This window comes from Mizuhopecten yessoensis, unplaced genomic scaffold (assembly GCF_002113885.1).
Source record: "Mizuhopecten yessoensis strain PY_sf001 unplaced genomic scaffold, ASM211388v2 scaffold10459, whole genome shotgun sequence".
NCBI lineage: Eukaryota > Metazoa > Mollusca > Bivalvia > Pectinida > Pectinidae > Mizuhopecten > Mizuhopecten yessoensis.
The window spans coordinates 33997-57301 of NW_018408557.1; the positions used below are offsets into that span (position 1 = coordinate 33997).

The 23305-nt window shown below is 37.9% G+C and overlaps 1 protein-coding gene across 1 annotated transcript in view; it reads right to left on the reverse strand.

Moving 5' to 3' along the window:
• Positions 1-20814: 20814 nt before the first annotated feature.
• The window catches only part of LOC110460706 (protein downstream neighbor of son homolog), a 50347-nt gene continuing 47856 nt past the window's right edge, over positions 20815-23305 (reverse strand). Inside the window, exon 10 of the mRNA XM_021513764.1 lies at positions 20815-21254. Within this exon, the coding sequence (XP_021369439.1) occupies positions 20901-21254 (354 nt within the window). The 3' untranslated portion in view covers positions 20815-20900. The remainder of the gene's footprint in view (positions 21255-23305) is intronic.

Below are 23305 nucleotides of genomic sequence, written 5' to 3' on the forward strand. Positions count from 1 at the left end.
CAAAGTTAATTGGCAAAAACCATTGACCAATCAGAGTACAGTATGCTAACTTATTATGCATGGCTTTCACTCAATTTTGAACTTATCATCGAAGTTTGTATATTGATCAATATATATTCAAGCAAATTATCTTGTAAATTGTGGACATTGACCAGGGTATACATGCTTTTTAATAGGTGTGAATTATGTTCAAGTTTCAATTTTGTAGGGTTCTCAGTTTTGTATAAACCCAAGTTTCATTAAAACTGAACAATATTTAAGGATATTAACTTGCTGTAACCAAATTGTAGACAGACTAGTGGATGACTGCTTTCCATACAATGTACCTTTACAAGTGTGTCAACATTTTTGAAAAGCTTTTAAAAACAGTGTTTCACATATTCACTGCAGTGAAAAGGTCTCTACTTATGAAAAATGGAATTATTTTGCATCAGTGTTCCTAGGAACAAATAAGATAAAAAGCACTCTAATACAATATAATACATTGTTGTATGTTTCAATATTGAATAAGATAACCAAAATATAATAGAGTTACACTATTTTCCCTCTATTTCCATTGCATAAATTCTTCACAAAAAGAAATGTATAGCATATGTTCAGCTTTATCGTTGTCGTCATAGGCTAGCATTTGAAATAAGATACACATATCAATTTCAAATATATTTAAAAATAGTACTGCAAATGTACCATCTAGAGCACATACTATGTTATAACAGTTGTCATTATTGTTGGTTTTGTTACCATTGTGCAACAAATGTTGACAAGACTTATTGAAAGTTGAGGTTGCAAGTGTATTTGTTTGTAGTGCATGATTTGATGTTCAGAATGATGGAGCAAGTTTTAAACATTTTGTTTGAATACTTAGTTAGGAAAGCACTGACAATTACCCTGTCACATGTACAGGTTGTGTAGCTGTAGCCTTTACCTTAAATGTATGAACTTGACCTTAAAACTGTCTTGAACAATTGATGCATGAAATTTAGAAATGAACTTTCAAGAAATATAGTTGAAAACTTAAGAAGCAATTGCTTTCATTGACATAGCCAAGATTACATCTTGTGTGGGATTCCTCTCATATATCACACAAGATTTGATATCAAAAGTTGGACACGGTAAAATCGAGTGAAATTAACAAATATCAAGTTACACATTATAACTTTATTTTATTTTATTGATACTGAGCATAAGCATTGATAAAAGTACAATTTATACCAGGGATGTTACATTTCTGTTACTGCTAGTAGTGCTTAACATTTGCGTTGACTTTCAATTCACTTGACAAAAAATTGAACCCATGACCAGTATTTCTATCTTTTAAAAAGATATTTTCAATGTTTTTCAAGTTTGCTCCCAGCACCCATAGTGTTATATATCGATCAAAACAAACGTAGATTCCAACATTAGTGCCTTTAGTCAGTAGGGGCTGTTCAATCACATTCATCAGGCTTTCAGCATCAATAATCACAGATTCAATCTGTTCCACTCCCAATTAAAGATCACCGACTTCTCCATTTTGCAAGGAAAATATTTGAACTATAATCGCTGTTGGAAGGATCTGTGGACTCGGCTATCACGAGCCTGAGAGAAAATGATTTAGTCAGAGGTTCCTCCTATATACGGTAACTGATAGACTTAAAAATGTCATGTCACTGTTGGTACAGTTCTTGCAGCCATTTGAAAAAGCTCATGAAGTCCTCAAAGGTATGAGAGAAGGGGTTCAGTTCCTATTTCTCATCCTCCTTCCTCCCATCAATAACCATCCATGTCTGTTGTAATGTTGATTGCTTTTCCCCTTAAATAGAATATAGTCATCAAATAATTTCTGCACCAGCAATAATAATGTTTAGAGACAATATTCAAAAGAAATAGGAGGCATAGCAGTATGATGAGCTTGTACAGTGAGAAATAAGGCATTACAGCTTAGGAATTCATTAAAATGGTTCACAAACATTTCAGTAAGTCAATCTCTTTGGTAGCAGAACTAAATATTAACAAAATGTACATTAAAGTCAACTTATAACACCACATCTCATGGGGGCTTAATACACCTTAACTGGTTTCTTAGATGGTAAAACATGTGTACATAAAAGCGGTACCAGTAAAAACAAAACAAAATTATTTTCTTGAACCACAGTAAAAAATGAGGACAGTTAAAACACACGCACCTAGATATTCACGGTTTTCATTAATACAAAAGATGAAGCAGTACATCACTCTAGACTCCCCTTGTTGTTTCCAGAAAAAATGAATTAACCAGGAAACATGGAGATGTCCATTGCACTCCTTTGTTTTGCTTACAGTGTGCAAATGTGCCTACTATGAGCTAATAAGCTTTCCATGTGATGGTTTTATTTTTTATGTGCTGTACCCAAATGTGCTTAATGTGCTTAAATTACCAAGTGCTGATGTGCTTACCGTGTGCAATGTGCCTATTATGTGCAAAATGCTTTCCAAGTGATAATCTCTTTTTCTTTGTTATAACAGTATAGTACATGTATAGTACATGTATGTTTTTTTTTTTTTTTTTTTCATGTTATAATGTTATGATGTTTTGATTTCTATTCTTATACTCATGTTTTGTTCAAATACAAGCTCTTTGTAGCTTATTGCAAAATTGACATAAAACAAATATTGTTGTATCTTGTAAATGCTTAAGGATTTTAACTGTAGTTTTTGGGACTATATAGAAAAACTTTTCCCCAGTATGAGATTTTTTTTACACCTTTTGTCATAAACCAAGTTATGTTCAGATTTCAGACAGAAGATACTTTAAAATTGTACAACTCAGAAAAGGTTAAAAAAATAATTAAATTTCCATTTTTTCTGCGAAGAATTATTCTATCTCTCAAGTTATAAATGATTCCTGTGTGACCTAGTAATGATAACTAAATAAGGCCAATTAAAACAAATATTGTGTTTCTGCTAACCCCACAAATACTGGACACACTAATAGTAATATGATGTGTATAAACTATCACACATTACTTATTGGTGTGTCTGGCACCTGTGGCTAACCCGACCTATCCTAGATTTGTGTGCCTACAATAGCCTTAAGTTTGTATAGCACTGTGAAAGTCAGAACTCCTGCTCTATATAAGCACAGTAAAGATACTTTTCAAATTAAAAAAAAAAAAAATGCCTGGCTAATTTTTACCTATTATATTTTTTTCTGCGGATGATAGTAGAAACACAAAGTAGTTGTTTTGGCCTCAATGTGTCTGTCATTTCATAATATCTAGAACTACTCTCCTTTTTTTTAACTTCCAAAACATCAAGTTGTATAACAATTGAAACTGAAATGACAGCCAACATCACAATGAATCTAATAATATAATGTTTATAACATGTTTTTTTTTCCAACTGAATCAGAAGAAATGTAAGGCCTGATATCCTCACAAACAATGTGAAATCAGTTCGCAACTGAGCCTAGTTTTCTCGGGAGCACCTTGTGACGCTGTTATTAACTAGTGTAAAAAGTCCATTCATTTTGTTTGTTTTTGCATAATCACTGATATACATACCGTTGAAGCACCTTCCTTTTTGTCATCGCCGCTGACAACATGCGTCATCGTCATGCTTGGCCACAAATCACCGAAATCGGGATCCAGATCCTTATTTATGAATCAGTTGTATGTAAACGTTGCCGAAATGTATGCATATTGTTCAATGTCAGTGCTGCTTAAACAACCTGCCTTACATAAAGACAACACTCGCCAGCATTTTCGTCTTTTCCACTGCGCGTACGTTGCGAACGGTATCTAGCTATAGGCCTACACAAATGAAAGTAAAATGTGCGCATGTCTAAGGCTTAATGTAAGGGATCTCAGGGCGAGTACAAAACCCGGAATGCACTCAGGCGTGAAGAGTTTTTGGTTGAATTTTTGTATATATTAGGCCGTGTCTCCTATAATATATTATGGATTGTTATTCGGAGACCATTTATAAAAAAAATATAAATTTTGGCCAATTCTTGGCAAAAGGATGATCCAGGCAAAATTTGGATAACATCCCCTTATCCCTACGGTAAGAGAATGAATTTAAAGGTTTTCCTCTATTTCCCTTATTGGGCACCACTCTTCTACCCCAAGGAAATATAAATTAATACAAAATTGAGTCTCCTTGGCCTAAGTATGCTCCTGACCAAATTGAGATGAAATATTCCTTAATCCCTATGGTAGCAGAAGGATTTTAAAGATATTACCTCTATTTCCCTGATTCGGCCACACCAATCTGCCCCAAAGAGGGCCTCATCCTACGTTTATTCAAAACTGAGCCCCCTTGACACAAGGAAGCTCCAGACTGAATTAGGATAAAATCCCTTTATCCCTACAGTGGAAGAATGATTTTAAACGTTTTATCTTTATTTCCATTATTGGGCCCTGCTCCACTGCCCCCACTGCCCCCACTGCCCCCACAGGGGCAACACCCACCGTTTATACAAAATTGAGTCCCCTGATCCATGGAAGCACCAGACTGAATTAGGATAAAATCCCTTTATCCCTACAGTAGAAGAATGATTTTAAAGGTTTTATCTTTATATCCATTATTGGGCCCTGCTCCACTGCCCCACAGGGGTCACACCCACTGTTTATATAAAATTTGGCCCAAGGATGCTCCAGACTATATTAGGATAAAATCTCTTCATCCCTATGGTAGGAGAGGGATTTAATAGGTATAACCTCTATTTCCCCTATTGGGACCAGTCACACTGACCCCAGGGGGGCAACACCCAACGTTTATACAAAATTGAGTCCCCTTGGCCCAAGGATACTCAAGTCTGAATAAGGATAAAATCCCTTTATCCATACAGTGGAAGAAGGATTTTAAAAGTTTTATCTCCATTTTCCCTCTCTGACCCCAGGAGGGTCACACCCACCATTTATACAAAATTGAGAACCCATAACTTAAGGATGCTCCAGGCCAAATTTAGTTAAAATCTATTGGGCTGTTCAGGACAAGTAGAGTTTTTAAAGGGAAAGTTGACAGACAGACGGATGACGGACGAAGCGGTATGGCACCTTCGGACCAGGTGAGCTAAAAATCCTGAAGTGTTGTGCACTTCCCCATACATATATCTACTATGCCGTAAAGTTTCAAGTTCCTACCTTGGAGGAGATGTCGTTTTAAAGGCAAACTGTCAAATTTCCCCCTTAGGGCCCCGCCCACCTGTCCCCTGGAGGGATCAGGGTTTGTACATTCTCTTACCCTGGACAGGTGTATCCGCACTTTTATCGGTGTGAGATTTCCTTGTCCTAGGGTTGAGACGGGGAAATTCCCCTATTCATAACAATGCTATGACGTCACTTCAACAATACAATGACGTCACGTCAACCCTGAATTTAGCATGTAACGTTATCATTACATTGAATAATTATGATACACATGGGAAGAACAGGGTAAGATAAAAAGAAACATTCACCCCCTTGTGGGTAAGATAGGGGAATCTCAACCCTTGGGGAAAGATTAGTTGCCAAACACAAGGCTTTTCCAAACACTCGTCAGAGCCTCGTGTTTGGCAACATAATAATCTTCCCACTCGGGTTGAGATTCACCTATCTTACCCCAAAGGGGGTGAGATATTATATTAATCTTGAATCCCCTTCCCCTCAGGATGCTCCCTGACATATTTGGTTGAAATCTGCATAGTACTTTTAGAGGCAATGTCATTTAAAGGCATATCGTCAGATTTACCCCCTTTGGCCCCGACCATCTGTCCTCTGGGGGGTCAGGGACTTCATTTGTACAATCTTGAATCGCCTTTCCCTAATGATGCTCCCTGTCAAATTTGATTGAAATCTGCCAAATAGTCACCTCTTAAATTTCGTTTAAAGGCATACTGTCAGATTTACACATTCTGACCCCGCCTACCTGTCCCCTTGGGAGGGTTCAGGGAATTCATTTGTATAATCTTGGATCCCCTTCCCGCAAGGATGCTTCCTGCCAAATTTGGTTGAAATCTGCCCAGTATTTACAAAAGAACTAGAACTTCCCTAAAGTTTTACCCTGTGGAACTTTGCCCAAAAACTTTAACCAATTCCAAAAGACTTGTGCTTCGGACCAATAATTAACAAACATGGTCCAATTTGTTGCTAAGGAACCTCTAAGCAATTGCTGTCACCATATTACCATGTAAAATTAATTAAAAGTTGAGTTAAACACCAAAACACAGTTTGCCCAAAAACATTAACCAAGTGGGTTGCAAACGGTACTGCTATAGCCCCCCTATTCTTCGAATAGACGAGCTAAAAATGGTACATCCTTCATAACATCTTCTTCATGTCTATCAGGATGTGTTGGAATCGTTGTTGTAGGCCATTTACCAACAAGAGATCCCAGAGAGTGCCCACCATGGTACAATCTTTAGTAGTTCTATGTTAGGTTGATCTTTCTCTTGTCTGTTTGATCGATCATGTTAACGATAAATGCACCATGATGTACATGTAACTTTTGATCTTAACTTCATACTGCTGTGTATAAAAGACAACCTTCAGAGTGAGTTTGTCCTTTCACATATTAATGGTACAGTACTTAATGTAAAAAATAGAACTGATCATTACAATATGAGAAATATCTGTTAAGTACTTCCTGGGAAATAATGATAATATTCTTGAAATGTCAAAATCCAAGATGACTGCCTGTGGCCATCTTGTTTTTAAGATCACTCTCAAAATAAAACATACACAACAAGGGACCAAGGGGAACCTTCATATGCAATATGAGAAAAGATCTGTCGAGTTCTTTTTGTGTAATAGTGATAACAAACTTTTACTCTTAAAATGGCTTTTCAGACATCTTGTTCTCCTGCATAACTAAGGACCTTGATCTTCTGATCAGTCTCAAAAGTAAACAAGAGGCCCAAGGGCCTTAGCGGTCACCTGAATTATATCATAGGTACTGGAAGCTTTATTTTATTATTTAGATGTGATGTGGAAATCAGCATGTAAACTAAGTGAAATACAATACTTGTCATGTCATCAAAGGATAAGAATTTTAAAATATTTGTAAATGTTCCCTTTGGGGCCCCGCTCTAACCCCTGGGGATGGGGCAGGAATTCCAAGTTTACAATGTGATATCGTCATCCACCAAAGATGATTCTGACCAAGTAAAAATAATTTCCAACAGAAAATTGTCAAAATATACCCAAAAGTGTTGTTTCCCTATATAAACTATAGTTAACTTTACCACCGCCCCAAGGGAGAACGGTAGCTCGGGGTCCTGAAATCTTTACAATTTAAATAAAGCCCCTGATGATCTTTCCATCCATGCAGAGAAAATGACTGTAATACCTCTGAGTCTGGAGAAGAAGATTTTTGAAATATTGGTTAATTTTCCCTTTTGGGCCCCGCCCTGGCCCCTAGGGTTGGAGTAGGAATTCCAATTTTACAATTTAAAACCATCTTCCTTCAAGGATAATTCTCACCAAGTAAGAATAATTTCAAACAGAAAACTGTCAAAATATACCCAAAAGTGTTGTTTCCCTATATAAACTATAGTAAACTTTACCCCCTCCCCAAGGGAGAACGGAAAGCTCGGGGGTCCTGAAATTTACAATTTAAATAAAGCCCCTGATGATCGTTCCATCCATACAAAGAAAATGACTGTAATACCTCTGAGTCTGGAGAAGAAGATTTTTGAAATATTGGTGTGGTTTTTTTCTTTTGGGCCCCGCCCTTGCCCCTAGGGTTGAGGTAGGAATCCCAATTTTACAATTTGGTAGCCTCATCTACCAAGGATGATTCTGACCAGGTTTGGAAAAAGTCCATCCACTGGTTCTTAAGAGGAAGTTGATAATGTAAAAAGTTTACGCACGACGACGGACGGAAAGTGATTGGAATAGGTCACTTGAGCAAAGCTCAGGTGACCTAAAAACATGCACAACTAAGGACCAAAGGGAACATACATATCTGATAATCAAATTCGAGATGATCCCTCAAGTACTTCCTTTGTGTCTTATTAATAAAGGTTGAGGGTAAATTTTGGATCTTGTATCAGGGGCATAGCTAGCCCTTGTTTAGAGTGAATTCATTAAGGTGCAGGTCAAGGACAGGACCTTGGTAGGGGACAAGGGGTACAATAAGCAGTGTTTTTGTTGTTTTTCTGTTTTAAACGTTGGTGGATTCACCTGCGTACCAGCGTGTAGGCAGCTACACGCATGAATATGATAACAGCGAAAGTTTAATTTTCTTATCATACATTGATGTGGGTAATGTTGCTTTATTAATTCATCACAAACACAGCTTTAAACTTTAATGTTGTTTATCATGTAGTGCCGTTATGAACTTCTATAAACCTTCATCTTATTTTCTTTCATTTCATTTGTTTTGTTTTTTAATAGAAATTAGATTTTATGAATGAAATATCAAAAGAGATGAGATCAAAGGGAATATGCCAGACCCCAAGGCCAATCCTTGTAGCATATCTTTATCATATTTATCATGCCCAGCAATGTTATGTATGGTTATGGGTTGGGGGTCTCAACTGTTTCTTAGCTGTGACTTAGAAACTAGGTCCCTAGGGTTGTGGCCAGACTACAGGATAAATTCTAATATAATGAGTGCATTTGTCTCTTTTTGCCCAGCATTTGTATTTATAGTTTTTGGGTGGGGATCTCAACTGTTTCAAAGTTATGACCCAGGGGTTAAGTCTGCAATGGTGGGGCAGACCATGGGGTCAATTCGAATATCATGACTGCATTCGTCTCTTTATGCCCGACAATTGTATATATAGTTTTGGGGTGGTGATCTTAATCATTTCGAAGTTAGGACCCAGGGGTTAAGTCTCCAAGGCCATACTGGAAGCATATATGGTTAAAGGGTGGGGATCTCAACTGTTTCCAAGCAGTGACTAAGAAACTAGGTCCCTAGGGGTTCGGTCAGACCCTAGGGTCTATTCTGATATCATGACTGCATTCGTCTTTTTATGCCCAGCATTTATATATGTAGTTTTGGGGTGGGGATCTCAACAATTTTAAAGTTATGGCCCAGGGACTATGTATGTCTCCAAGGGTGGGGCCAGACCCTATAGCCATCCTGGAAGCAAATGTGCATTCTTCTCTTTATACTCAGCAATTGTATATATGGTTATATGGTGGGGATCTCAACCATTTCCAAGTAATACACTTTTTTTGGCCCCACCCCTTAGCCCGGGGGGTCAGCCCCACCATTTGTATAATTTTGAATCCCTGCCTCCCATGAATGCTTCCAACCAAATATGATTGATATCCATGGCATAGTTCTACAGAAGAAGTCGTTTATAGCAATATAGCCAAATTGCCCCCTTTTTGGCCCCACCCTCAGCCCCCTTGGGGCTCANAAGAAGTCGCTTATAGCAATATTGCAAAATTGACCCCTTTTTGCCCCGCCTCTCAGCCCCCTGGGGGGGTCAGCTCCATCATTTGTACAATTTTGAATCCCTGACACCTAGGGATGCTTCCAGTCAAATATGGTTGACATCGACTTTTTATTTCTAGAGAAGAAGTCGCTTAAAGCAATATAGCCAAATTGACTCCTTTTGGCCCCGCCCCTCAGCCCCCTGTGGGGTCAGCCCAACCATTTGTACAATTTTGAATCCCCACCGCCTAGGGATGCTTCCAGTCAAATATGGCTGATATCCATGGCATAGTTCTACAGAAGTCATTCGTAGCAATATAGCCAAATTGACCCCTTTTAGCCACGCCCCTCAACCCCCTGGGGGGTCAGCCCCATCATTTGAACAATTTTGAATCCCCACCACCTAGGGATGCTTCCACTCAAATATGGTTGATATCCATGGCATAGTTCTACAGAAGTCATTTGTAGCAATATAGCCAAATTGACCCCTTCTTGCCCCGCATCTCAGCCCCCTGGGGGGTCAGCTCCATCATTTGTACAATTTTGAATCCCTGACACCTAGGGATGCTTCCAGTCAAATTTAGTTGAATTCCAATCAGTGGTTAAGAAGAAGAAGTCGTTTAAAGAAATTGTTGACGGACGGACGGACGGACGGACGGACGACGGACGCCACGGCATGGCATAAGCTCACCTTGGTCCTTCGGACCAGGTGAGCTAAAAATTAAAAGACAATAGCCAGCTTTGTTGGTAAAGTTTGTAGCTCCGTCCTCAACGTGACACAAAAAATACTATGTAAAACAAGACTAAAGAAAAATGGAAATCACCATGTTAAAAAAAACATTTTATTCCTAGTGTAAAAATATACGAAAATTCAATATACTTTCATCTGTGAAAAATAACAAGAGGTCATGATCAAGAGGACCTGTATAGCACATATAGATGTTCAAGCAATCAAGACAAAACAATGTCATTAGGATGGGCTGTTTCACTGAAGTACAGTTAACTCTGGGACTTCCAGGTATACAAATGATTTTGAAAATGTAATACATTTTTATCCATTTGCCGCCCACACTTCTGTTCCTAGGGCTAGGTCAGGATTTAACTTTTCATACCTTCTTTTCATATGGCCAAAGGGCATTTACAATAACAGGTAAACTAATTACCCAGAGATGTTACCTGTGAATGTCATGGCAAAAGGGCATTTATAACAAATCCTCCAACTAACACACGTAGTAAGTAGGGTGTACCGGCGTGTTTCTTTTTGTCCCCGATGTTGAAAGAAAAAAAAATTATTGTAAGGACTACATGTGTATAGTCAATTTCAACAGAATCAAACTGTATTTTGCATTCATTTTTTATTACCTTAGGCTAGTAATTAAAGTATGCATCCTTTTTTGTGTATTAAATGCTAATATGGAATTGTCCTCCGCCATCTTGGAAAATATATGTTTTGTGTTCTATGTGAATTACGTTAACCTATATGCTGTATTGCATTTGGAAATAAAAAAACTTAAACTTGAACCTGGACCAAAAACTGACGATGTTAATAAAGTACAAGAGGCCCAAGGGCCTTAGCGGTCACCCGAGTTATATTATAGGTACTGGTAGCGGTCACCTGAGTTATATTATAGGTACTGGTAGCTCAATTTCATTTTTGAGATGTGATGTGGAAATCAACATGTAAACAAAGTGAAATACAATACTTGTCATGTCACCAAAGGATAAGAACTTAAACGAGAGGCCCAGGAGCCTTAATAGCTTACCTGGTATTTTATTTTTCAATTTCAAACCTGCTGAGTACCATTCAGGTTTATCAAAGGAGTACAAGAAACAAAGTTGCAAGAAGAACTACATATAAATCTGTTTTGGTGGGAAAGACAACAGGAAAATGAGTTTCCATGTTATGTCCCAATTTTCCTTATTGGGCCTCACATGCACCTTTTTATACAAATTAAACAAATTGAGTTTTTTTCCCCTAAGCATTCTTCAGACCACATTTGGTTTAAATCCCTTCGTTTGTACAGAAGGGAAACTATTTTTCTCTATTTCCCCTATTGGGCCCTGCTCCTCTGCCCTGGTTGAACAAGTCTGGTTAGGTTAAAATCCCTTCAACGGTACAAAAGGAAAAGGATCTTTAATGTTTTCCTCTATTTCCCCTAAAGGGCCCCACTCATCTGCCCCAAAGAAGGGGGTCCACACACCTCAGTTTATACAAAATTGATTCTTTTGTCCCTAATCATGCTTCAGATTGCGTTTGGTTTGAATCCCTTCACTTGTATCGTAAGAGAAAAAAAAACCTCTATTTCCCCTATTGGGCCCCGCCCCTATGCTCCCAGAGGGGCCACATCCTCCGTCTATACAAACTTGAGGCTCCTTTGTCCAAAGATACTCTAGAACAAATTTGGCCCAAATCCTTCTATTGATTGAGAAGAAGATTTTTACAATGTAAAGACTTCCCTATTTGGCCCCGTCCCTCTGTCCCCAGGAGGACCATACCCTCCGTTTATACAAAACTGAGAACCCTTTGGCTAATGATGCTCCAGACCAAGTTTGGTCAAAATCCCTTCATCGGTACGAAAGGAGAAGGATCTTTGATGTTTTCCTTTATTTCCCCTAATGGGCCCCACCAATCTGCCCCAGAGAAGGGGGCCCACACACCTCAGTTTATACAAAATTGATTCTTTTGTCCCTAATCATGCTTCAGATTGCATTTGGTTTAAATCCCTTCACTTGTATAGTAGGAGAAAAAAAATCCTCTATTTCCCCTATTGGGCCCCGCCCTCCGCCCCCAGAGGGGCCACACCCTCCTTTTATACAAAATTGAGTCTCCTTTGTCCAAAGATACTCTAGGACAAATTGGGTCAAAATCCTTCTATTGGTTGAGAAGATTTTTAAAGATTTACCTATTTTCCCCCTATTTGGCCACGCCCCTCTGCCCCCAGGGGGACCATACCCTCCGTTTATACAAAACTGAGAACCCTTTGGCTAATGATGTTCCAGACCAAATTTGGTCAAAATCCCTCCATCGGTACAAAAGGAGAAGGATCTTTGATGTTTTCCTCTATTTCCCCTAATGGGCCCCACCCATCTGCCCCTAGAAGGGGGCCCACACACCTCAGTTTATACAAAATTGATTCTTTTGTCCCTAATCATGCTTCAGACTGCATTTGCTTTAAATCCCTTCACTTGTATAGCAGGAGAAAACAAATCCTCTATTTCCCCTATTGGGCCCCGCCCCCGAGAGAACCCACACCCTCCGTTTATACAAACTTGAGTCTCCTTTGTCCAAAGATGATCTAGGACAAATTGGGTGAAAATCCTTCAATTGGTTGAGAAGAAGCAGATTTTTAAAGATTACCTATTTCCCCCCTATTTGGCCACGCCCCTCTGCCCCCAGGGGGACCATACCCTCCTTTTATACATGATTGCTTTATGACGTCACATGGTAACAGACGCCATTGTTCCGGTCTCCGGTAAATCGGAAGCTTTTTATCAGTTTTATATAGTTTATCAACGTCCCATTGTGCTGGAAATTGTCACGGAAGAAGCTAAATATTAGCTCTACATAGAGCGGGTGGTATATGGACTCATCCCCCAACAGGAACAGAGATCTCTACAATTTTCGACATGCGTCCAGCGGGATCTAAGGACGTTACATCGTCGTCAAGCAGATCAGGCGAAAAGAAGAAGGAAACAGTGGTCACGCGTTCTGGAGAGAGAAAAGGGAGTATTAGACGAAGTTCCAACCCGTTTTTGTCAGACACGTGGACCTGCAAGTTGTGTCAGAAGACGGACAATGGAGACCCAAACGCTAAAATGCTGGAATGTGAACGCTGCAAAGACCGTTTCTGTATCGCGTGCCTGCAGAAAGAAGTCACGGAATATGATTTTCTAAACAAAACGGATTTTATGTGGTTTTGCGCGCCATGCAATGTGGCAGTAAGAAAAAACCTTCATACCGAAACCATAGTGGAAAACAAATGTGCTGAGATAATGGCAGCATACGAGGAAAGAATTACCAAGCTTGAACTCGTTATAAAGTCGAAGTGTGGAACTGATGAGGTGAGGAAGATAATTCAAGAAGAACTGGCAAACTCTGTAAGTTCATCCAAGGATACCCATACTAGTATCAATGATGCTACATCTACTGTATTATCGGAGCTTAACGATAAAAAACGCAGAGAAAACAACATAATCATTTTCGGGATTGACGAAAAAGAGGATAACGGGGACGCAAAACATGCGGATTTGGAGATAGTTACAAAGATGCTTAAAACCTGCAAAGTCTCGGCTGAGGGATTGAATGACATTCCCAAGATTACCAGACTAGGCAGAAAACAACAGGAGAAAACCCGACCCATCCTAGTCAGCTTCGGTAGCATTGCTTATAAATCTGTGTTTTTCAAAAATATTCGGAATCTTCAAACCAATGATGATTACAAATCCATTCGGATTAATAATGATCTGACCAAATCAGAAAGAGAAGGAGAGGCAGCACTAAGGGGAGAAGCGAAAAAGAGAAACGAGAAGGAAACCGGGGGTTTTGTCCACAGGGTAAAAGGCCCCCCATGGAACAGAAAAATCGTGAAAATCAAAACGAAAATTCGGGAAGATTAAACGATAACTTGAGCTGCTTTTACACTAATGCTGACAGTCTTTTAAACAAATTAGATGAGTTAAAACTAAGGATTCAACAGAAAGAGAGGGGTATAGACGCGATAGGTATAACTGAAATCTACCCGAAAAATTATAGATTTTTACCAAGTAAAGCAGAGCTAAACATTCCGGGATATGATTTTTTTATAAACGAAAACGACCCCAATCGACACCGTGGAATAGGTATTTACATCAAGGAAGGCCTTAAACCCGTGGAAGTGAACATTACAACCAGCTTTAAAGAGAGCATCTGGGTAAAATTAACATCGCCGGATAAGGAGAAAGTGTTGATTGGCTGTGTCTATAGAAGTCCGAACTCTGATAAGGATAACAACGATGAGCTACATAAACTAATAACTAAAGTTTCTACAGATAAAGAGTTTTCACAGCTGTTAATATTAGGGGATTTCAACTTCCCAAGTATAGACTGGAACACATGGATATCAAGGGGAGATAGACAAGGTGAAAACTTTATAGAACTTTTAAGAGACAACTTTCTTTATCAACATTCCACTGAATGCACTCGCATCCGAGTGGGGAACGAAGCAAATATCCTTGATTTAATATTAACTAATGCGGAAGAGACAGTGAATGCTATTAATTACGATAGTCCTATAGGCAACAGTGATCATCTTCTTATATATTTTGAATACGCGTTCCGCAAAACGGTATCCAACAATTTTCAAACAGGATATAATTTCCGTAAAGGAGACTATACCAACATGAAGAAGGAACTACGGGAGGTGGAATGGACAGAAACTTTGTCTAACCTGGATACTGAAGAAGCGTACAACAAATTTCTCCGTATATTCCATAATACTGCGGACAAATATATCCCAAAAAAGAAGAACACAACTGCAAACAGCAAAAACGGCCTAGCGTTGAACAGGGATCTTAGGAATAAAATCAATAAAAAACATCGGGCTTGGACGAGGTTTATGGAAACAAAAACACAAGATAGGTATAAGGAGTATGCCAAACTCAGAAACCAAGTCAAATGGGAACTCCGGAAGGCAAAAAAGGAGATGGAAAAGGAAATTGCACTTAATGCGAAGCACCAGCCTAAACGATTCTGGAAATATATAAATGCTAAGAGAAAAGTGAGATCGGGAATTTCGGACCTAAAAGGATTGAACGGAAACCCTACAGAAATACCAACTAGTGATTCGGAGAAGGCAGAAGTATTGGTTGATTTCTTCACGAGTGTATTTACTAAAGAACTACCGGGGGAACTACCCCCGTTCCTAGCCAGACCTGTCTGTCACTTATTTCAGGACACGTCAATCAATGGAGATGTAATCAAGAAACTACTTTCCAATTTAGATGCTAACAAATCATCAGGACCCGATGGGATGCATCCGAAAGCTTTAAAGGAACTTCGCGATGTTTTGTGTATACCAATTTCGATAATCTTCAATAAATCTCTCTCTGAAGGAAAACTACCCCAATCATGGAAGGACGCGAACATCACCGCTATTTACAAAAAAGGTTCAAAAACCGATCCTGGAAACTATCGACCTGTTAGTCTTACTAGTATCATCGTTAAAACAATGGAAAAACTTATACGTGATAGTATAGTTCAACACATGCAACTGAACAATTTATTCAGCAAAAATCAGTTTGGATTTCTCCCCGGAAGATCAACAACACTTCAAATGTTAATCGTCCTAGATGAGTGGACTCATATGTTGGATACGGGAGGAGAAATTGATGTCATTTATATGGATTTTATGAAAGCTTTCGACAAGGTACCCCATCGCCGTCTAATACACAAGCTATATAATTATGGAATCAGCGCGAAAACTGTTAAATGGATAGAAAACTTTTTAAGTGATAGACATCAAAAAGTAGTGGTTAACGGATCTACATCCAAATTACAGAACGTCTTAAGCGGAATTCCTCAGGGGAGTGTTTTAGGACCAATACTATTTGTTATGTATATCAATGACATGCCCGAGAACACTGCGTCATCGTGCTCTCTATTCGCAGATGATACTAAATTATACCGCAAGATAAGAACTGATGAGGATAAGGAAATTCTACAAGCAGATTTGAATAATCTTCAAAAATGGTCTGATGATTGGCTTCTGAAATTTCATCCGAATAAATGCAAGGTTCTTCAGGTTAAAGGATCACCAAACAATAATAGAACATACCGTCTCGCGAGCAAAACTGGAGAAGTCGTACTTGACAAAATCAACAGTGAAAAAGATTTAGGAGTAACGGTGGATGCAAACCTGGACTTTCGGACCCACATTCAAAACTCAATAAATAAAGCTAATTCAGTACTCGGGATTATTAGAAGATCATTTACTTTTTTGGACGAATCGATTTTTAGACAGTTATTTAAGGCTCTGGTAAGACCGCATCTAGAATACGCAGCCAGTGCGTGGAGTCCGTATAAACTTAAAGATATCCAGATGATAGAGAATGTACAACGGAGAGCCACTAAGCTTCTACCTGGATTTAAAGAAATCTCCTACGAAGAACGTTTAGAAAAATTAAAACTACCGACACTAAAACACCGAAGGACTAGAGGTGATTTGATTAACGTTTTCAAGATTGTGAAGAGGAAGTTTGATGAGAAAGTCACGTCAGACATATTTGTCTACGATAATAACGAAAGAACACGAGGACATAAATTTAAGCTGTATAAACAACGATGAGGGGGTACACAGCTAAGGAAAAACTCGTTCACGTTTAGGGTAGTTGATATCTGGAGCGGTCTACCGGAATCGGTTGTAAATGCAGAAACCACGAAGGACTTTGAGATCCTGTTGGATAACCATCTGAAGGACACTAGTTACAATAATTACTGATAATGACTTTTAAAATAACTCTTTTGGGAAAGTTTATATATGTTAACCAGTGACAATATAATATTTTTATACTATGTTTTGTGATATGGACTTAGAGGCTTTCAGCCTGCGTCCATTATTTCTCATTTAAATTCAATCAATTAAACATACAAAACTGAGAACCCTTTGGCCAATGATGCTCCAGACCAAATTTGGTCAAAATCCTCCGAGCCGTTCAGGACTAGTAGCGTTTTAAAGGGAAAAGTTGACAGACGACGGACGCTGTGGCATGGGATAAGCTTCGGGCCAGGTGAGCTAAAAACTATTCAAATAAATTATTTTGCTATTGAGAATATACCCTCTCCCCAAGGTAGAGCAGATGACCTGGGTGATAATGAAATTATAATTTAGGTAAGGACCTTTCTATCAAAGAACAGTAAAAACATCTGAGTCTGATGAAGAAGATTTTTTCAACTATTATCCCCATTTGGGCCCCACCCATCCAGCCCCTGGGGATGGGTCAGGATCTTATTTTCTCATACCATTTAATTGCCATCTGGCATCATAATCATTCCAACCAAGTTTGAATAATTCCCTGCTGAAAATGGACAAAATATACCCTAAAATGTCATTTCCCTATATAAACTAAACTTAAAGTAAATTTTATCCCTCCCCAAAGGAGAATGGATGGCCTGGGGGTGCTGAAATTTACAATTTAAACAAAACCACTAATGGTCTTTCCATTCATGCAGTACAATTCACTGTAGTACCTCTTGAGTTTGGAGAGGAAGATTTTTGAAATATTGGTTAACTTTCCCTTTGGAGCCCCACCCTGACCCCCGGGTTGGGGCAGGAATCCCAGTTTTACAATTTGATATAATCTTCCTCCAAGGATGATTCTCACCAAGGAATAATTTCCTACAGAAAAAGAACAAAATATACCCACAAGTATTATTTCCCTATATAAACTATAGTAAACTTTACCCGCTCCCCAAGAGACGGTTGGCCCGGGGATGCTGAAATTTACAATTTAAATAAAGCCCCTGATGATCTTTCCAGCTATGTAGAGAAATTGACTGTAGTACCTCTGAGTCTGGAGAAGAAGATTTTTGAAAAATTGGTTTATTTTCCCTTTGGGGTCCCACCCTGGCCCCAGGGGTTGGGGTAGGTATCCAAATTTTACAATTTTGTAGCCTCATGTACCAAGGATGATTCTGACCAAATTTGAAAAAAATCCATCTACTGGTTCTTGAGAAGAAGTCGAAAATGTAAAAAGTTTACGCAGGACGGACGGACGGAACCCATAAACTTAACTCTTCATCATATTAGTCTAGTCATAACTCTTTATCATATTAGTCTAGTCATAACTCTTTATCATATTAGTCTAATCGTAACTCTTTATCATATTAGTCTAGTCATAACTATTTATCATATTAGTCTAGTCATGACTCTTTATCATATTAGTCTAGTCAGAACTCTTTATCGTTTTAGTCTAGTCATAACTTTTTCAGAAAACTCCATGTTCAAAATCTTAACCAACACTAAATCAAAGGAGAACTGTATGTTCTTTTTCAGGCCAATTATGACCAACATCCTCATCTAAACAGAACTATACAGTATGAATTTAACAAGAGGCCCAGAGAGCCTGTATCGCTCACCTGAATATGTTTAAAATACAAAATTGAGTCCCCTTGGCCCATTGATGCTCCAGACTAAATAAGGATAAAATCCCTTAATCTCTATGGTAGAAGAAGGATTTTAAAGGTTTTACCTCTATTTCCCCTATTGGGCCCCTACTCTCTGCCTCCAAAGGGGTCAGACACACCGTTTATACGAAATTGAGTCCCTTTTGCCTAAGGATGCTCCAGACTAAATTAGGATAATACCGTAAAAACCCATGTAATTTGCACACTTTTTTTTTCAGGAATTTAATACCCAAAGTGGGGGGTGCGTAAAATACACAGGTATAGAAAATTTCAAGTTTTTTTCAGGAAATGATCGGCGATTCTGGGAGATCGCCATCTTGGATTATTTCCCTTGGTACACGGAACTCTTAGACAAATGACGGTCAACAAATTTATTTATGTCAAACATTAATAAAAGATACATAATGTGTTGTTATGTGAGTTTATGTGAAAAGTATTATTAAATAGGTAACCGTTAACAGAAAAAGTTCAGCCAAATTCCTATGCCAGAGAATCGCCGATCATCTTACGACATTACGTTTAGAGATCTCGGTTCGTTTCCCCATACTATTACGAAAATGTAGTTGTTCAATTTAAGCTCCGTTCCGTGTAAGTTCTGTAAGGTTTTTTCAAATCGCCTATGCGTATACATATAGCATGGTTTTTTTCCGGCTCACTTTCATTTTGATCATGCGTCTAACATTACGTAAACACGTGATTGATAATAACCTCGTGAATTATTTCAATATTTATTAAATGAAGCATCGTAAAAATAGTCTGCGTTAACTATTTTTTTCCTTGGAGTAGATTTGAAGAGGATGTATTGATTGTCCACGCTTCTAGTATAAACATATTTTTTATAATCCCTTATCAGTCAAATCAGTCTGTAGTTATGACAATGCAGTAGGGCTTCGTAATTCACGCCACGTGTTGGCGAGTGAAAAAAACAACAACACGGTCCGTCGATCGCGACTGCAAATCATTTCAATTAGTAGAGCTATTGTTAACGGGTAATCACAGAGATAGTGTTAGCTCATTACTGCATTGTAATTTGTAAAAAAATATCGCCAAACCACGGACTTAGATAATCTAATTCCGTGGCCAAACTGAACTGTGACATGACCTGGTTTGAAGTGACGTAACCCAAGCCGCCATGATGAGCCCTTCTCACTGATCGTAATTATGATCAATAAAAGGTATCTAATTATGTCTTTCACCAGGAGATATGCACCAGCGGTTACTAAACATCGAATTACTTATTAATTGATATGTTTTTGTAAGCAAGTAAATGTTTTATGTAAAATATTGCTAAAATGAATTGATGTATGCCGATATGCGCACACGTGTGTGTCATGTGTGATCAGATAATTCAAAGAAAACAAGCAACAAAATACACATTTTACGTAGTTTCTTCTTGGTTTTAAATATCATTTTACATCAATGAAAAAAAAATCATAGAAATATATTTAAAAAAAATATATATTAAGAAATCGATTTTCGGAGCATGAACATCGTTTTTTTTCCCCAGATTTTTTGGGTGCGCAAAATATTCGAGTAGAAGCTTTTTTCCCGATTTTCAGCCTCAAAAAGTACCTGCACAAGTTACACAGGTGCGCAAATTACATGGGTTTTTACGGTATCCCTTAATCCCTATGGTAACAGAAGGATTATAAAGGTTTTACCTATATTTCCCGTATTGGGCTCCGCCTCTCAGGTCCCAAGGGAACGACACCCACCGTTTATACAAAATTGGTTCTCCTTTACCCAAGGATGCTCCACACCAAATATGGACCAAATTCTTTCATTCCTACAGACGAAGAATATTAAAGAATAATTTGCTATATTTCCCCTATTTGGCCCCGCCCCTCAGGCCCCTGGAGGGTCACACCCATGGTTTATACAAAATTGGTTCCCCTTCTCCCAAGGATGCTTCCGACCAAATATGGAACAAATCGTTTTATTCCTACAGAAGAAATAGGATTTTAAAGAATTTGTTATATTTCCCCTGTTTGGCCCCGCCCCTCAGCCCCCAGGGGAGCCAGACCTACGGTTTATACAAAATTGGTTCCCCTTCACCCAAGAATGCTTCAGACCAAATATGGAACAAATCCTTTCATTCCTACAGAAGAAGAACGATTTTAAAGACTTTGCTATATTTCCCCTATTGGGCCCCGCCCCTCAGCCCCCAGGGGGGCCAGACCCACCATTTATACAAAATTTGTTCCCCTTCCCCCAAGGATGCTTTTTACCAAATTTGGTCAAATTCTGCTCAGTCGTTCATGACTAGTAGCGTTTTAAAGGAAAAGTGGACGGACGGACGGACCACGAACGCTGCGGTATGGCATAAGCTCACCATGGTCCTTCGGACCAGGTGAGCTAAAAATAGTGTAACTTCAAAAATAAATATATAAGAGTACCAATTTATGAGGCTTCATACCAAAAAGGAAAAGAAACCTAGTTTACATTGAATATCCTTAATACAAGTCAATCTGCTATCCACTGGTTTGTTGCTGAAGAAAGAATCAAACTTTCTATGTCCCATCACAAACTGTTCCCGGATAGCCACGTCTTTGGTTATGTCGTCCTCACTGCCTACAGGAGCGTTGAATGAAATGCTAGGTTCATGTGTGTTGAAAGAGAGCGAGAAGTGTCCTTCCTGGGTGTGCTGGAACAGCCACTTGTAGCTGGCTATGTGGTGTGGCAAAACAGGTCCACATATCTCCAAGATGTGAACTGGCTTTATGAGCTTGTTGTCATCCATCTGCTTTACCAAGGAATGTTTTGTCTGTGTAAAAGAAAAAACCACATTTCTAAACATTAAAAGAATCAAGCCATTCGGATTGATATGCCTCGCCTGTGCCCAGCTTTGACCATCAATGCACATATCAGTGACATAAATTCAATATAGACAACATATGAAATAATATGAAGTTTGGTTGGTGTAGCACTTATAGTTTCAGTGAAACTAACTTAAACGCAAAAACTTAATGGTGACACCTTCATCCCTGTATTACAGTAAATCCTGACTTTGTTTAACCACTGTATTATGGTAAATCCTGACTTTGTTTAACCTCTGTATTACAATAAATCCTGACTTTGTTAAATCCATGTATTACAGTAAATCCTGACTTTGTTAAATCCCTGTATCATCTTTTTATCTCCTTACCAAATCCAGATCAAAGTTTCATAAAGCAGCTAAACTCAATTCTTTTCAATTTTTTATGGAATGGTAAAAATGACAAAGTTAAGCGTGAGGTAATTATTCAGAATTATTTAGATGGGGGCTAAAAATGGTAAACATATTGAGTTTTATTGAATCTCTAAAAATCAGTTGGATCAGAAAGATATTTGGTCAGAGGGAAAATGGCATATGATTTTAAAAAACCAAGTTGTCTTAGCTAATTGTGATAGTGAGTATTTAATTAAGATTATTGGGACTAATTGTAAAAACATTTTTTGGAAGGATGTTTTTAAGGCATGGTATAGACTAAGCAGTAAAGTAGAAATGTATAGGAAGGAGGATCATTCCTTAGTTAAGACACCCATGTGGTATAACAAAAACATAACTATTGGTACTAATGACTTTTTCTATAGAAATTGGTTCAATAATGGGATTGTGATTGTCAATGATTTAGCTAAAGATATTAGAACTTGTTCCTTTTTCTCTTTCAATGAATTTTGTACTATTCATGGTTCAATAACAAATTATCTTCAGTATCAAGGAGTGATAATGAGCATAAAGAAATACATTAAGAATCACAATGTACCCAACAAGATGTTGAGTTACCCAATCATACCATTAAACTTGAAGTTATATTAAAAAACCCAAAAAGGATCACAGAAGTTCTATAAAGTTCTTATTCAAAATAATATCACAGTAACAGGACAGAACTGTTTTTGATTATAATAAGGAAACATGGGAAAAAATATATGCTGTTCCATTCAGGGTAACAAATAACAGAAAGTTACAATGGTTACAATTTAGAATAAATCATTACATTTTAACAACAAATTCATATTTATTTAAGATTGGACTAATAAATAACCCTCTGTGTGTTTTATGCTTGATGGAAAGGGAGACAATTATTCATATCCTATTGGAGTGCACTGATATGAATTACAAAGCTTTTTGACAAATTTTGAAAATCTCTTGCCATTCCCTTTTCATTAAATAAAGAAAATATTATTTTTGGATGTATCGAGCAAGCAGGCATTTATAATAGAATTGACAATAAAATTATTCTTTTTATTAAGCATTATATATACAAAACAAGATGTTTGCACAGCTCACTTAATGTTATGGCTCTGGTAAATTTGATTAAAGAATATTACAATGTTCAGAAAAATATTGCTTATGGTAAAGGGGAAAAATATCTCAATAAGTTTACTAATGAATGGCGAAAATGGATAAAAGTAGTTGAACTTGCCTAAACATTGTTACTCGGAAAGTCTGACATCTCTATCTTTCTGTCTGTCTGTCTGTCTGTTTGTCTGTGTGTCCGTCTCTCTATCTCTCTGCCTGTCTATGTCTGTGTAGATTTTGTGTATGTCAGTATCTGTTGTTTTATTTAATAGCAATAATGGTATGTAAAAAATTGTTGATGATGATGTTGATGATGATGATGGCTTAGTTGAAAACAATGTGTTTTTTGTTTGTTTTGAATGTATTTGAATATGCCATATTTATGTCAAAATTGTTTATGTAAAATCTTTGAAAAATAAACAATTATAAAAAAAAAAAATCCCTGTATAACAGTAAATCCTGACTTCATTAAATTCCTGTATTAGAGTAATTCTGGCTTTATTAAACCTCTGTATTACAGTAAACCCTGACTT